Below are 17,242 nucleotides of genomic sequence, written 5' to 3' on the forward strand. Positions count from 1 at the left end.
TTCAAAGAAGCGATAGGAGATTCAGCTAAAACTGACTTAATAGCAGCATCTACACGATCGTTGTCCTCCGTTGCCATGTTTGTTTTGATCTACTGGCGCTTGGTGTCGTCTTCACACCCGGATATCCCGCCCCACACACGAATACTGCTGCGTGATTGGCCCGAACCAACTTGGCTCTGTATGAAAAGTGAAGGCGGGAGTGGAGCAAGATGGTTTCTTGAGAGATTTGTGAACTCACAAATATCACGAGAAATCAACTTGCTGGCAAGGTTATTTCTTAACATTTTAATTACAATTAATGCACAAAAATACAACCAAAATCCAGTGAATTTCACTTTTTTTTGTGAATGTTCTTAAAGAAAATATTCCAAGTTTTGCTGACATATATGTGATCACTTTAGATATTTTTAGGATTATTTCTCATTTATTGAAAAATATTTACAAGAATTGTCTTATCAAATTTGGGAGATTTTTAAAATAAAACTTTTCAAGTTAACTTTAAAGGAATTATTAGAATTTTCTTCCTGAAGATTTTGCAAATTTAAGTATGAAAATGTTGAGGAAAAAAATACGTTCACAGTGAAACTTCTGTGTTCTGTCATTTTTGGGAAACTTTTCAACATTTTTTGGTGGAAAAAAGAAATGTTAAAAATGTTTCATAAGAACATTCACATTTTATTTGCTGAATTTTTGGATTTTTTCAGACAAGGAAAGAATATTTTTTGGTGTCCATAAATGAAGACAACAGGAGGGTTAAAGGAGCTCGTGATGTGAAAAAAACACCCTGAATATTAACTAAATAAGTCTGTAAAATAACAGAAACACTATGGACGCCTCTTTCCCACAATTTGTCTCATAATTAATAAATTAAAATGTTTTCTGAATTTACAGTAACACAAAAAAGATTTTCTAGATTTTATTAATGAAGCTATGATTTAAAGAAATTGTGAATCTTTAGTGATGAAACATTTTCTATTATTTAATGGTAAATCTACATAAAAAATAAATGTAAACGTTAAATTACTAATGTTATATTTACATAATTGTATTCATTTTTATGAAATAATAAATAATAGCTACTGATCGGAAAGTATTATAAACATATTTTATTATAATTATTATTATTATTATTATTGTTAGTACTACTAATAATAATATATTTGGTTTTTAAAAATAAAATATATTTCAACAATTATTTTGCATTTAAAAAAATTGTATCATTGTGATCATAATTAGGCTTTTGTTGGTCTGAAAATATTTTTTATGTATTATTATTATTATTATTCATAAATTCATTCATTCATTCATTCATTCAACTTTATTAAGGACACAAAGATGGTCCATAGATTAAAAAACAAAACATTATTATCATTGTCATTAGGCTTATAATGTTGTTGTTAGTAAATAATATTATCCTTGTTATGATTCTTAACAATAATAGCAATAATAATATGCATATTATTATCAGAGAGCACATTTATTGAAGTTTTAAAGCTTGGACGAGCTGACCCTGTGGAAAATAACCCTTTTTTGTGATTTTCAGCTGTTCTACCTGTTGTTAGTTTCATCTTATATTTTTAGCTGCTGATCACTGGACTGGAAAACATCTGGCTGTTTTATTTTAGAAGATGACACTTTTAGCTGCTCTGTGGCCGCCTCACTATAAAGAAAATTACAAAATATGTGTATTTATCAATGATTCTGATACATTTCAGGACTTCAGCTGTGTTATTTCTCAGATTGTGACTCTTTAAACACAAAGAAAGCTGCTAAAAATCCATGTACTCTTTAACTCAAACACTGAAGCTCCTGTGAAACCGGATTTTAAACACGATACATTCAGTATTTGTAACAGAAATCAGTCAGATTGGAGGTGATTCGGTGATTTGATCCAGTATGACTCGTCCATGTGAAACGCAGCGGAGCAGAAGTTTGTGTTTGAACGTTTACAGACTAAACTTCACCTGAAATCCTCCCAGCAGAGAGCAAAGGTGGTGCCTCCCTCCCTACAAAACCCCCGTCTGTCTGCAGATTAACCTTTCTCTGGACGGACGGACGGCAGGTGAAGGACGGAGGGCACCATGGCAACCGCTGCAGATCAGGTAACGCTCCTGAGGCTAGACTAATATAAATATAAAACATAAAATTAACAACCAGAGCAGGTTTGAGTTTGTTGAGGAGAAACTAAACGACTCAGACGTTTGGTTTCAGTGACCAGGAGGTCGCTCTGCAGAACTGGAAGGATCTCTGATTTAACCCTCCTCTTGTCCTCCTTTACGGGCACCAAAAAATATTGTTTTGTTGTCTGAAAAAATAAAAAATAAATCAGCAAAAGAATTCCACAAAATTTCTGAAAATGTGCAAAACCTTCAGGAAGAAAATTCCAATAATTCCTTAAAAGTTTCCCTCAAATGCTTTAAAAAAAAAAAACGTTTAAGGCAAGAGAATTTGGCAAGAGAATTCTTGTAAATATTTTCAAAAAAGTGAGAAAAATCTGCCAAAAAAATCCTAAAAATATCTAAAGTGATTCCATATATATCAGTAAAACTTCTAATATTTTCTTTAAGAACATTCACAAAACAATCCAGTGAAATTCGTTGGATTTTGGCTGATTTTAAGTGAATGTTCTTAAAGAAACAGTTTTTAAACATTTTTTTAATCCACTAAAAAATGTACAAAAATTTGCCCAAAAATGCCGAAAATGTGAACATCAGAAGTTTCACTGTAATTTTTTTTTTCCCCACATTTTCAAATTTTAAAACGGGTCAATTCGACCTGCAGGACGACATGAGGGTTAAAGAAAAAATATCCTTTTTCTGTTATTTTATAGATCTATTTACCATGTTCAATCTTTTTTTCACTGTAGATTTACCATTAAATTACAGAAAATGTTCTATCTGTCACTATAAACACACTTCTAAAATTATTACAATAAAATAAAGTAAAATATAGAAAATCTCCTCTTTCAATGTTTTCATTATGTAAACACTGTTATTTAAGGAAAATGTTAATTTTTCTGTTATTTCATAGATTCATTCACCATTTGCAATCTCTTTTTTACCATTATAATTTTATTTATAGTGACAAAGGGAAAGTTTTCTGTTATTTAATGGTAAATCTACTGTAAAAAAAAAAAGATGGCAAATGATAAATAAATCTATTAAAATAACAGAGAAAGCACTAGCACCTCTTTCCCAGAATTTGTCTCATAATTAATAAATTGATATTTTCTCTTAAATAACAGTGTGTTTATAGTAAAAACATAAAAAAGGGACATTTTCTATGTTTTAATAGTCAGTCCATGATTTAATAATATTTTAAAAGTGTATTTATAGTGACAAATGGAATTTTTTTTGTTATTTAATGGTAAAACTAGAGTAAAAAAAACAATAAATTAAAAAGATTTTTAAAGTAAGTCTATAATATAAAAATTCTTTATCTATAGTGATATTTTCTTTGTTATTTGTTGGTAAATCTACAATTAAAAACGAAAGGAAAAGAAAGAAAAAACTCAAAAGTTCAATAAATTTGTAAAACAAAAAAGTATTGCCAGAATTTGACTCATAATTAATAAATTAAACATTTTCTCCTAAATAAGGAGAATAGTAGTCCAGAGTAAAAAAAAAAAAAAGAAAATGTTAAATAAACTTGTAAAATAAAAAAAATACCAGATTTGTTTCTTATAATTGAATTAAAATTTTTATTTTGAATAACAAACAGCATGTCTACAGAAAAAAGAATAAAAAGAGTGTTTCTATAGTGAAGGATGGACTTTTGTTTTTTTGCTATTTAATGGTAAATCTAGAAGAAAAAATGAATGCAAATGCTAAATAAATCAATAAAATAACAGAAATATAATTTATAGACAGAAAATTCCTCTTAAGAGCAAAAAAATGCAAATTTTAAATAAATCTGTAAAATAAAGAAAAATATTTCCCAGAAATTGTTTTCGAATTAATAAATGGAAATTTTCTCTGAAATAACAAACTTCAATAATAAAAACATAAAAGAGGATATTTTCTGTATTTTAATAGTGAATCCATGATTTAATGATGATTGTAGAACTTTATTAAAGTGACAAATGAGACATTTTTGTTATTTAATGGTGAATCTAGAGTAAAAAAATGTAAAAAGCTATTTTTATTTTTCCGAGTGATTCCATAATATAAAAAATTAGTGTCTGTAGTGACAAGTAGGACAATAAAAAACTCACAAATCTTAAATAAATTCGCAAAAAAAATTCCCAGAATTTGTCTCATAATTTATAAATTTAAAATAACAGTGTGTCCATAAAAAAACAAGAAAGAAAATATTTAATACTTTCAAAAAAAATGGTGTCTATTGTGACAAACAGGACATTCTTTTGTTATTTAATGGTTAAAGCTACAGTAAAAAAAAAAAAAGTTTAAAATTAGATTAGATTCATCTTTATTGTCTCTGCACGAAATCCAGTTTAGCATCTGAAAACAAATGTAAAAGAAGCAGTAAAAGTGCAGTGCAACATGTAAAATACCTGGAAGAGCTTTAAGTGCATGTATAAGTGTAGATAGAAACATGCATATAGATGTAATATGAGCCGTATTAACAGTGCATGAAGATATATAAGATACATAAATATTCCAGATGTACACACAGTCCGGAATACACAGCACTGTTATACAGTTTTAGCTAAATAAACATGCTACAGTAAATATATTAATAGAAAACGCTGCAGGTAATAAAAATATAACAATATAAAGACAGATAAATGTAAAACTTACAGTGAAACAGGGACAAATGACAGCATGAACATTGAAAATCTGTGTGGTGATCTAAAGACAGATATTAGGAATGATTAGCATTAAAATGTGGAAAATAACATTCAAACAACCAGCTAGAGTCAACAGAGCCACATTAAAAGTGAAACTCTACTGCACAAAATTTTTAAAAAATGCACTCAGCTGAAAAATGTAAATAAAAAGGAGGAGATGACGTGTTCTTTTTACCTGCAGAACGTGGAGTTTGTTAGAACCGGCTACGGGAAGAACTCGGTGAAGGTTCTGTTCATCCGGAGGCAGAGGAACCACCACGAGATCATCGAGCTGAAGGCCGACGTGGAGCTGACGCTGAAGACGAGGAAGGATTATCTGAGCGGAGACAACTCAGACATCATCCCCACCGACACCATGAAGAACACGGTGCACGGCCTGGCCAAGATCAGAGGGGTAGGACATCAGAAATATAAATAAATGAATAAATAAATGAATAAAAACATAAATACTGACACCATGAAGAACACGGTGCACGGCCTGGCCAAGATCAGAGGGGTAGGATGGCAAAAATATAAATAAATCCATCCATCCATTCTCTATACATCGATTTATCCTCATTAGGGTCATGGGGGGTGCTGGAGTCTATCTCAGCTGACTCAGGTGAAGGCAGGGGACACCCTGGACAGGTCACCAGTCTGTCACAGGGCTACATATACAGACACACAATCACACTCACATTCACACCTACGGACAATTTAGAGCAACCAATTAACCTCAGCATGTTTTTGGACTGTGGGAGGAAGCCGGAGTACCCGGAGAAAACCCACGCATGCACAGGGAGAACATGCAAACTCCATGCAGAAAGATCCCAGGACCAGGCCGGGATTTGAACCAGGGATCTTCATGCTGCAAGGCGAAAGTGCGAACCAGCACACACTGTGCAGCCCTAAATAAATACATAAATAAATGAATAAATAAACAAATAAAAACATAAATACTGACACCATGAAGAACACGGTCCACGATCAGAGGGGTGAGATACAGGACAGACAATTTATCAACAGGTCCATGTAAATCCAATTGAAGAAATAACATAAAAAATGTAAAAATCAGAACAACAACAAAATACATAAATACTTAAATAAACAAATGCATGAATAAATAAATATAAATCTTTAAAAAAACTAATTTTTGAAAAAATTATTAAATGTATTTCATGGTAAATGTACAGTAATAAAACTTAAAAACATACTGTATCGCCATAATTTTAAATTAAACACATAATTTTAAAAAAATTATGTACCTAAAGCAACAGTTTCTCTCATTTAATGGTAAAGTTACAATAAAATCAATGTTAAACAAATATGTGAAATAACAGATGGATAATTTCCCGACATACATATATACACATACATATATATATATATATATATATATATATATATATATATATGTATGTATATATATATATATATATATAACCAATATCTATATAATATAATAGTAAATATCTATAATGACAAACAGGACACTTTTTAATTATTTAATCATAAACCTACAGTAAAAAAAAATGCAAATGTGAAATAAATCGGTAAAATAACAGAAAGTAAATAGTGTGTCTGCAGTGACAAACAGGACATTTTCTTTTGTTTAATGGTAAATCTACAGTAAAAATAAATGCAAATGTTCAATAAATCTGTAAAGTAGCAGGAAAAGTATTGTCTTGTCTAATAATTAATAGATGGAAATTTTATATCACATTTTTTCAGTTAATAGTAAAAAACATTTATAAAACAAAAAAGGGGCATTTTCTATATTCTAATAGTAAATTTATAATTAAAAATAATCCATCTATGGTGACAAATAAGACATTTTCTCTGACTTAATGGGAATTTTTTAAAAAATCATATTTTTTGTTTGCTATTTATTTTTGTAATATAATAACCATTGGTATGAAAATATTTTAAATTTGTTGTTCATGTTAAAGAAAATCAAATCATGAAATCATTGTCCATTCCTATTAGATCATATTTTTATTACTGAGATGTTTTTACTGATCAAATCTTCACTGACTTTCATTTAATTTATTTATTTTCATGTGGTCAGGTGAAGACCATCGAGCAGTTTTCTCTGGACATCTGTCATCATTTCCTCACCTCCTTCAGTCATGTGCTGAGAGCTAAAGTCCACATGGAGGAGGCTCCATGGAGGAGGCTGGAGAAGGTAAGACTCAAACATCACATCTGATCAGAGTTCATCTGTTAAAACCACCATCATGTTTGTTCCTCAGAATGGAGTGGAGCATGCTCACGCCTTTATCTTCAGCCCAGAGGCTTGTCGGTTCTGTGATGTCGAACAGAATCTCCACGGTAAACACAACCACACACACTCACACACAACGTAAATATAGCTCCACAGCATCAGTTACCATGGAGATCTAGCTCCACAGCATCAGTTACCATGGAGATCTAGCTCCACAGCATCAGTTACCATGGAGATCTAGCTCAGCGGCATCAGTTGCCATGGAGACTGAGCTCCACAGCATCAGTTTCCATGGAGATCTAGCTCAGCGGCATCAGTTACCATGGAGATCTAGCTCCCCTGCATCAGTTACTATGGAGATCTAGCTCTGTGGCATCAGTTACCATGGAGATCTAGCTCCCCAGCATCAGTTACTATGGAGATCTAGCTCTGTGGCATCAGTTACCATGGAGATCTAGCTCTGCAGCATCAGTTACATGGAGATCTAGCTCCACAGCATCAGTTACCATGGAGACTGAGCGCTGAACACTCTGGCTTTAGGCTAAACACACCTGGTAACCTGCTAATCTTGCTCCGTAGTTCAGCCCTCTGGTGATTAACTTAAAGGTAAACAGACGAGGCTCCAGGATTGAGCCTTGTGGAACACCTCTGGCAACTTTTACAAATTTTCAAGATAATTAATAGTGTAAATTCCTGTGAGACGCACCACTGAAACAGCAACCTTTAAAGTGTTTAAAAAGATTTCTCCATACTGACCAACTTTGTAAACCCACTCAGGCATCCCGGTGGTCCACAGTGGGGTTCGGGACATGAAGGTGCTGAAAACCACCCAGTCCGGGTTCGAGGGTTTCCTCCGAGACCGCTTCACCACACTGCAGGAAACCAAGGACAGGTGTTTCTGCACCTCCGTCTACGCTAGGTGGCGCTACAACAACATTCAGAACGTTGACTTCGACGCTGCATGGTAACGATAAGATGAACCTTTAATAGTCCCACAGAGGGGAAATGTTCAGTGTTACAGCAGCAAAGATAAAGCAGAAAAATACCTAAACATGTTCGAGACATGTATAAGAAATCAGAATATTTAAATGTAAAAGTCTTGTAGACATTCAACAAAATCAAGTTCAAGCTACAATTTTCAGGCAAAATCTGAAAAAAAAAGTACCTCAGTCTGAATATTATTACACTAACAAGGGACGTATACGAAGGTACTTCAAAAAGTTCTTGGGCTTAACTGGAAATAAGAGGTGTAACTCCCATTTTGGGGCAAAAATGTAAACTATAAAGACCCAAAAAGCTGCAAAAGTCCCGCAAAAAGATGCAAAAAATGTCACTAAAAGATGCACAAATGCCACAAAAAGTTGCAAAAAATGTCAGTGAAAAGTTGCAACAATGCCATAAAAAGAAGCAAAAATGTCACTAAAAGATGGAAAAATTATCCAAAAAATTGCAAAAATGTCTCAAAAAGAAGTAAAAATGTCACAAAAGATGCAAAAAATGTCACTAAAAGATAGAAAAAATTATCCAAAAAGTTGCAAAAATGCAACAAAATGAAGCAAACATTCCTCAAAAAGTTGCAAATATGTCACTAAAAGATGCAAAAATGTAATGAAAAGATGCAAAAAGTTCCAAAAATGTAATAAAAAGAAACAAAAACCTCTCAAAAAGTTGCAAAAATGTCACTAAAAGACGGGAAAATGTCACAAAACGATGCAAAAATGACCCAAAAATTTGCAAAAATGCCACAAAAAGACACAAAAATGTCACTAAAAGATACAAAAATGCCAGTAAGATACAAAAAGAAGCAAAAATGTCTCAAAAAGACGCAAAAAGTCACTAAAATATGCAAAAATGACACAAAAAGATACAAAAACAAGTGTCAAACGACATTCTTACCTCTCTGATAACCGTCTCTTACAGGAAGTGTGTGAAGGAGACGATCATTGAGAAGTTCGCCGGGCCGTACGACCGTGGAGAATTCTCACCGTCTGTCCAGAAGACCCTTTATGAAACCCAGGTTCTGGTTCTGGGTCGCCTTCCTGAGGTCGGACCTTCACACCATGACACCAGCACACTCACAAACATTCAAATTTAGTAAGATGATTGAGAAAAGTTCTGCGTTTTGTCTTGCAGGTGGACGAAGTGGAGATCGTCATGCCCAACCAGCATTACTTCACCATAGACATGACAAAAATGGGGCTCAAAAACCAAGACGAAGTAAGTTCTGTCGTCAGAAAATCAACCAAATCTGTAAAAAGATTCCCAGCTGACCTCCTCAGAAGCAGATTTTAGATGTATAATAAGTTTAATAGACATACTTAAGCCCTAAAAACTAATTTTACTTCCATGCTGTGAATATTTTTAGGCTTTAGAAGTGCTTTTTAGTTGTAGGACTGTTTCTATTACCAACCTTTGAGCCTACATTTAACACCAGGTTCAACACACGATTCCTTCTGCAACAAAAAAATTTTCTGATATCTGCTTCATTTGACGCTCGGTAAATGCAAATTATGAGATTCTGTCTTTTTGAGGGATCAAAACCATCTGTTATAAGTAGTTCTGACCAACCACGTATCACACATCCTGATATGAGCCTTGAAAGTTTACCCAGAATGCACTTTTTAAAGTTTTCTCCAATCACACATCAACACATTCCCATCCCGGAGCTTCACTGTCAGGACCATGCATTCACTGTGGTAGTGCTGGTCAAGAACACACACAAAACATCCACGAAGAGACATGAAATAACCACAAATTAACACAAAACCATCCTTGAAAGTTTACCCAGAATGCTTTTAAAAAAAGTTTTCTATGTTGAATTATCAGAAAACAGAAATGAATGGTTTGCAGTTTGTTTTTCCTCATTGAAAACTTCATGTGTCTAACTCCTTATAAAGTCACGAAGCTCAAAAATAACAGGAAACATTACTTAAATGAGATTTTGATCCACCTCTATGTACTTTGAAGACCTGAAACTCTGAAAAAAATAATGTATGAAGTTTGTATGACTTCATTAAATACACCAAAGTTATTGTACTTATAAAAAATCAGCTATTCTGTAGTGGTCAAGTTGGAGGTACTGATTGATTTTTCATGGAATGACAAATCTTCAAAGTTGTTTCATCATGAAATCATGTTGTTCCCCTCCCAGGTCCTTCTTCCTCTGGACAACCCCTCAGGGAACATCACTGGGACACTCGGCAGGAAACAGCGAGCCCGACTGTGAAGACGCCAAAACATCCAGAAAATACTGCAGCTGCTGTGATTTAAAAATCATCCTGAAATCTGACATTGTGTAGAGCAGGAAACTAGATTTACCGAGCACAAATAATGCTGTTTACTGTGAGATCCATCAATAAATTCACAAACCAAAGTCTTTCTTTGGTGAGAAAAGAGCACTGTTTATTGCAAACATCTTGATTCTGATATTCAAACTCCAGTGTTTTGTTGCACATTTACATTGGTCAGACACACTTCAGAACAGCTGTCTGTGCGACAACGCTGAAAGCACCACAGGTAGGTACAGAGTAAGAACATATATACACAGAAATACTTCCATATCAAGAGCCTCCAGCCTGGATAACGTTGAAGATGCAAAAAATGACCCAAAAAGATGCAAAATGTCACTGTGGCATTTTTGCATCTCTTAGTGTCATTTTTGCATCTTTTCATGACATTTTTGTATCTCTTAAAGGCATTAGAGGAGATTTAATTTCCTACGACTTTGAACGTAGCATGCGCATGCGCACATACAACCTCTCCCTCACCCCCCTCTAACCTCCCCCCTCTTAACATTTATGAAGAAACGCCCCCCTCCAGAAACTTGCGTAGGACTCGTGAAGTTGTCTTTTACGGTTGGGTCCCCCTGGATCTTTATCTGCCATTATGTAAAAAAAAAAGATTAGCAAAACAAGTCGCCAGCTAACTACGAAGCTATACCAAAGCAACACATACAGAAAACACGTAAGTCCAAGGCGTACGTAATCTACGTAACTAGGCCTGAGCCGGAAGATTTTTGATTGACAGGAAAGGGAGCAAACCAAACGCCTCGGTCCGAGCGCATTGATTGGCTGATGTTTTTCAGGTCCTGCCATGTCCACAGTTACTTTTCTAAATTTTTTATTCTTTTAGAGACCATACATACAAGTCCACTAAAGGTCAGTATATTCATTTTATGTGAATCAGACAAATTAAACAAACAAAAAAACATCCTCCATAATGCTTTTAATGTCATTTTAGCATCTTATTGTGACATTTTTGTATTTTTTAGAAACATTTTTGCTTCCTTTTGTTGCATTTTCGCATCTTTTAGTGACATTTTTGCAACTTTTTGTGGCATTTTCGCATCTTTGAGTGACATTTTTGCTCCTTTTTGCTACATTTTTGCATCTCTTAATGTCATTTTAGCATCTTTTTGTGACATTTTTGCATTTTTTAGGGACATTTTTGCTTCCTTTTGTGGAATTTTTTGCATCTTTTAGTGACATTTTTGCAACTTTTTGGAACATTTTTGCATCTCTTTATGGCATTGTTCCATCCTTTACTGACATTTTGCAACTTGTGGCATTTTTGCATCATATGACATTTGTGCATCTCTTTGGGACATTTTCACATCATTTAGTAACATTTTGAATCTCTTAGTGACATTTTCGTAATTTTTGTAGCATTTTCACATCTTTTAGTGACATTATTGCATCTCAGTGTCATTTTGGAGTGTTTTAGTGACATTTTTGCTTCTTTTTGTAGCATTTTCACATCTTTTAGTGACATTTGTATGTCTTGGTGACACTTTTGCAACTTTTCAGGTCATTTTTGCATCATTTAGTGACATTTATGTATCTTTTTGTGGGATTTTTAAAATTTTTTGGGGGCCATTTTTGATATCTTTTATTGACATTCGAATTCGAATAATGCTGCTGAGTGAAATCCGTCAATAAATTCACAGACCAACATTGTTCTTTGGTGAGAAAAGAGCACCGTTTATTGCAAACGTCTTGATTCTGATATTCAAACTCCAGTGTTTTGTTGCACATTTACATTGGTCAGACACACTTCAGAACAGCTGTCTGTGCGACAACGCTGAAAGCACCACAGGTAGGTACAGAGTAAGAACATATATACACAGAAATACTTCCATATCAAGAGCCTCCAGCCTGGATAACAAAGGTGTTCAGGACTGAGGAGGCTTTTCGTTTGGGTCCTTTGTGTGTGGAAAACAAACTCTCTACATGCTAAGGACGACTCAGATGCGCAGTTTCGAACGTAAAAACTGATTTAAGGGCAAAACGGGGGTAATTTTCCGGCACGTATCAAAGTGTTCGGGTACAACACAACTATATATATCATCTTATATACAAATACTTTTTAAATTTTCATCACAGGTTAATTCACTTTGCACACAAATATCACACCTGCCGAGTATCTCCCCCTCAAAATGTTGTTCTTTTAAATAAAACACACACAAACAATAACAATAATAATAATAATAATAATAACATCTCAAGCAGCAGAACTAAGAATGGCTGAAAGGGTAAACAGCTGACTCCGTGTGCAGCCCGTCCTTATAAAAACATTTCAAATCCTGCTAAAGGTGCCGCAGCCGGCGGGCGGAGGAGTCTTGGTGAGGCCGACCCGGGCTCTTCCTGACGCCGTGATTGTCGCTGAGGTGGCCGCCGGGCGAACGGCCGCTATGAGGCGTTGCTCTTCAGGTGCTGGGTCTGCAGCGGCTTCACGTGGTACTCGTAGATTTTCAGCGCCGGGCCGAGCTTTATCGACAGCCCTGTCAGGACGTCGTTACGCGTCATCAGGAGCAGAGACTTGCCGTCGATCTCCTGTAAAAGGGGTGAAGAAAATCCGTCAGAATGAGCAACGAGGCGAAATATAACAAAAATAAGACACAAAACGACAAAAGTGAGACAAAAACCAACAAAAGGGAGAAACGAAATGACAAAAAATGAGATAAACGACATGAAACTAAAAAGAGACAAAAAATGACAAGCCAAAAAACAAGACAAAATATTACAAAAATGAGACAAAATGGCAAAAAAATGACACGACGCAAAACAAAATGGACAGAAATTTGATACAAAAAGTTACAAAGCGACAAAAAAGAAACAAAATGCCAAAAATATGAGACAAACCCCCCAAAAAATGACATACAAAACAATGAATAAAGTGAAACACAAAAATAAGACAAAAAACACAAGTGAGACAGAAATGAGACACAAAATGACAAAAACAAGAAACAAAACAATAAAAGTCAGATAAAGACAAAAACCAACAAAAACACGACAAAATGACAAAAACAAGACAAAAAATTCCACAAATGACACGAACAAGACAAAAAATGATCAAAAACAATCACCTCTACGAATTTCAAGGACCTGGAATTTTCTAAGTGAGACTAAATGTAAAGACTGGAAGCAAGAAAGGAGAACGTCCCCTGTAGAAAGTTCTAGAGTAGACCTACCAACAACCATAAAGTTCTAGAGTATACGTACCGACAACTGTAGAAAGTTCTAGAGTATACCTACCAACAACTATAAAGTTCTAGAGTATACGTACCGACAACTGTAGAAAGTTCTAGAGTATTCCTACCAACAACTGTTAGGACCACTGATTAATATCTTGAACCTACTTGTACGGACTTTAAGGACCTGAAAATGTCCATAGTATGAAGGCAGAACTTTGCATGACGTTTTCAGAACAGGAACAAGAAACCCACCTGATCCTGGAAAGCCGTCGCTTGCTCCTCGAACCCCGTCGCTTTGAAGTAATTGACGACGTCTGCAACCCCCCAGTTGGAAGGGTCCGGCAGCTGACCGTTCTCCACTGGACTGAGAGAAAAAAATCAATAAAATCATCCTAATCTGATAGAACAGTGAACTGTAACTGCAGAAAAGATCAAATCCTTCACTAAACAACATGTAGACTAATTATAGAACTTACCTTTTGGTGTCAACGGAGCCATTTGCCTTGTCTTCCATGACGGCTGTCGACAAATAAAACAAAGAAATCATTGGAACAGTTGGGTTTCTTTCCTGCTGTTTTCTATAAAATCTGTGTGCTCCTTATGTAACTTGTTTATTTACTTAATCTAATGTTTAGTTTTTTACCTCTGCCTGTCAAGTTCTTCGAACTGTCTATGATGAATTAGACTATTTAGTGTCGATTTTGTGTCTTTTTGGGGTAATTTAGCCTTTTTTTGTGTTGATGTTGCATCTTTTAAGAGTAATTTTGCTCTCATTTTTGTCATTTATCCATTTTTTTTGTCAACTCATAACTTTTGTGTCACAATTCTTTACCTTTTTGTTTTGTGTCATTTATCTCATTTTTGTAATATTTTGTCTTTTATTTTTTGTTGTTTTGATTATAAAGTACTAGATCGCTCATTGTTCTTTTGTCACATTGTGCCTCATTTTTGTAATATTTTGTCTTGTTTTTGTCTGACTTCTTTGTCTCGTTTTTGTCGTTTTGTGCTTCCTTTTTGTCTTGCCTGCGTTTCTTGCCTTTTTTTGTCACTTTGTGTTTCACTTTATTAGTTTTGTGTACAATTTGTGTTTTTTTAATCTTGCTTGTATCGTTTGTCCATTTGTTTGTCATTTTGTTTCTTGCTTTTGTCATTTTGAGTCACATTTTGTAATATTTTGTCGTGTTTTTGTTTTTTGTCTGACATTTGTTGTTTCTCATGCTTTTGTCGTTTTGTGTTTCATTTTTGTCTCGCTTGCATATTTCATCTTATTTTTGTCCATTTGTGTTTAAATTTATTGGTTGTTTTGTGTATTGTTTGTGATTTTGTTGTCTTGCTTATGTCATTTGTCCATTTTTTGCTGTGCTTAGTGTCATTTGTCTCATTTTTTGTCATTTTGTTTCTCGGTTTTGTCATTTTGTGTTGTGTTTTGTCCTTTTGTGTCTCATTTTTGTAATATTCTGTCTTGTTTTTTGTCATTTCTTGTCTGATTTTTGTCATTTGTCTCATGCCGTTGTCGTTCTGCGTTTCCTTTTTGTCTCGCTTGTGTTTTTTGTCTATTTTATTGTCATTTTGTTCCTTTTTTTTGGTCATTTTTTGTCTCATATGTGTCCATTTTTTTGTCACTAACAGTCCAATTACCATACAACAAAACTTGCTAATATCATGAGGAAGCACAATTAAGAAAAGCAACAAGAAAAGGGGATGAAAAACACACAACAAACTAGCAGGGAATTTCAAAGGAGGATTAGAATTCACAACAATTTTTGTCAGATTTTTTTTGTCTCGTGTTTTTTTTGTGTCGTCTGTCTCATTTTTTTGTCGTTTCGTGTGCGATTTTTGTAATACTTTGTCTTGTTTTTCATCTTTTTTTAAATCTGACTTTTGTCGTTTTGATAATAAAGTAAAATGCTGTATCACTGAGTTCCAGGTGTCTTGTTTGGGTTTTTTGTCTTATTTTTGTCATTTTGTTTTGCTTTATTCGTTTTTTTTTTGCCTTGCTTGTGTTGTTTGTCCATTTTTTTTTGCTGCATTGTAACATTTTTGTCTAATTTTGTGTCTTTATTTTGTAACATTTTGTCTTCAGTTTTTTGTCTGACCTGATCATAAAATAAAATCCTCCATGGTTCAGCTCCAGATGACTAAATGTTGTGCTTCTTTGTAGACACTCTGTGATCTGGAAGTTGTAATGTGGAAATGATAAACTCAGGATGAATGTTGATGAAACCGAATTTAATTTCCTTCAAAAATTTCAGGTAGTTCATGATGCTTTGTAAAAAAGATCATTTTTGCACTAAAACAAAGCAAATTTATGGTTATTTACAGATTATTATTCTGTGATTTTACTGATTACTGGACTGAACGTGGAATAAAATGAATTTGACACCACTGCTATAGAAATAAAGTATATCACTATTAGTATTATTGTTATTATTATTGGTCAGGTTCTGGCTCCCAGAGGAATCCAGCAGCGGCAACAAAAATCAGAGCTTTCCCACAGAAATCCTGCTCTAATTTGACTCTTATTACTCAAAACTTTTAGCACAGATTCAGGTAAAAATTTGACTCTCACAATCTGTAGCGTTGCAGTAATTTTTCATCAGATGTCTTCTCAGTGTGTTGGCAGTTCAAAATCCATCCCTGTTGATCCTCTGTGCTGCTCACTGCATGTCTCTGCTGCAGAATTACACACAATGCACAATTATTAGAGCAACAAAACCAACATTTACGACCAGAACGGAACCGGAGCGACAAAACGACGACCCAAAATTCACGTTGTTAGCTAAAAATAGAAACAGAATAACGTTACGAACACGAGCCTGCTCTGAAACGTTTATTATTAAAGTGAAAAATAGAGAATTATCGAGGCAGGAAATGGAAATAATGTCGTGCTGAACGAGGACAAGCATTTAATCGCTGCCTCTTCGTATCTTATATTGACGCTAAGCTAGCAGGGGCAGTTAGCTCGGCGTGCTAATACCAAATTTAACAGTTACCTTATTTTTAGAAGATTCCCGTTTGACAACCGCCGCCGGTCCGACCTGTTAACGGAGTTTGAAGGGTAAAAACTTTCCTAATCACTGGTTTTTTTTTTTTACTAATTAATAAGCGGCGGTGTTAGTTTGATAAAATCAGGATTTAATCAAGTAAAGCAACTAGCTTCTGATCATCGGCTCCGCTTCCTTCGCCCACATGACAGCGGGGCATCATGGGAAATGTAGTCTTTTACCGCGTCGCCGTCGACATTTGTAGTTCCATCGTTTATTAAATGTTTTAAATCACAAAAAAGTGTTATTTTGTTTCTTGCCTTGTGTCTCATTTTTGCAAGATTTTGTCTATTTTTTTAATCTGACGTTTTGTGTCTCGTTTGTCGTTTTCCGTTTCCTTTTTTTCCTCATTTGTGGGTTTTTTTGTCTCATTTTTGTCTCTTTTTTGTTTTGCTCCGTGTTCTCTGTCTCTTTTTTGGCATTTTGTGTCTCACTTTTGTCTCTGTGTTTTATTTTTGTCATTTCGTGTCTCGTTTTTGTTGTTTTTGTGTTTTTGTCATTTGTGTTTGTTTTGTCTCGCTTTTGTTGTCTGTCCATTTTTTTTGCCCTTTTGTAGAATTTTTGTCTAACTTTTTTGTCTGTTTTGTGTTTTGCTCCATGTTGTTGTCTAATTTTTTGTCATTTTGTGTCTCATTTTTGTAATATTTTGTGTTGTTTTGTCTGACTTTTATCATTTATCTCATGTTTTTGTGGCTTTGTTTCTCGTTTTTGTT

The 17,242-nt window shown here is 34.3% G+C and overlaps 2 protein-coding genes across 2 annotated transcripts; one reads left to right on the forward strand and one right to left on the reverse strand.

The window, feature by feature from the left end:
* Positions 1-1,935: 1,935 nt before the first annotated feature.
* On the forward strand, positions 1,936-10,408 carry uox (urate oxidase). Its single transcript, XM_022215251.2, has 8 exons — positions 1,936-2,102; positions 4,992-5,204; positions 6,858-6,974; positions 7,042-7,120; positions 7,791-7,977; positions 8,934-9,057; positions 9,147-9,230; positions 10,165-10,408. The coding sequence occupies exons 1-8, from the start codon at positions 2,082-2,084 to the stop codon at positions 10,237-10,239; spliced, it is 900 nt and encodes a 299-aa protein (XP_022070943.1). The 5' UTR covers positions 1,936-2,081; the 3' UTR covers positions 10,240-10,408.
* Positions 10,409-11,965: 1,557 nt separating this feature from the next.
* samd13 (sterile alpha motif domain containing 13) lies at positions 11,966-16,695 on the reverse strand. Its single transcript, XM_022215252.2, has 5 exons — positions 16,479-16,695; positions 16,055-16,158; positions 13,962-14,004; positions 13,738-13,849; positions 11,966-12,844 (listed from the first exon to the last, which is right to left on the reverse strand). Exons 2-5 carry the CDS (start codon positions 16,080-16,082, stop codon positions 12,701-12,703), a joined length of 327 nt encoding a protein of 108 aa, XP_022070944.2. The 5' UTR covers positions 16,083-16,158; positions 16,479-16,695; the 3' UTR covers positions 11,966-12,700.
* Between the last annotated feature and the right edge of the window lie 547 nt (positions 16,696-17,242).

The sequence above is a fragment of the Acanthochromis polyacanthus genome, chromosome 4, assembly GCF_021347895.1.
Source record: "Acanthochromis polyacanthus isolate Apoly-LR-REF ecotype Palm Island chromosome 4, KAUST_Apoly_ChrSc, whole genome shotgun sequence".
Taxonomy (NCBI): Eukaryota; Metazoa; Chordata; class Actinopteri; family Pomacentridae; genus Acanthochromis; species Acanthochromis polyacanthus.

Excerpts from the sequence above, each read along its gene's own strand:
- uox (XM_022215251.2), top strand. The coding sequence starts at position 2,082 with ATGGCAACCGCTGCAGATCAG. Across the intron at positions 7,978-8,933 it reads GTTGACTTCGACGCTGCATG|GAAGTGTGTGAAGGAGACGA; the intron begins GTAACGATAAGA and ends CGTCTCTTACAG. Across the intron at positions 9,058-9,146 it reads TTCTGGGTCGCCTTCCTGAG|GTGGACGAAGTGGAGATCGT; the intron begins GTCGGACCTTCA and ends TTTGTCTTGCAG.
- samd13 (XM_022215252.2), bottom strand. The coding sequence starts at position 16,082 with ATGAAAAATTACTGCAACGCTACAGATT. Across the intron at positions 13,850-13,961 it reads GGCTCCGTTGACACCAAAAG|TCCAGTGGAGAACGGTCAGC; the intron begins GTAAGTTCTATA and ends TTTTTCTCTCAG. Across the intron at positions 12,845-13,737 it reads CGACGGCTTTCCAGGATCAG|GAGATCGACGGCAAGTCTCT; the intron begins GTGGGTTTCTTG and ends CCCCTTTTACAG.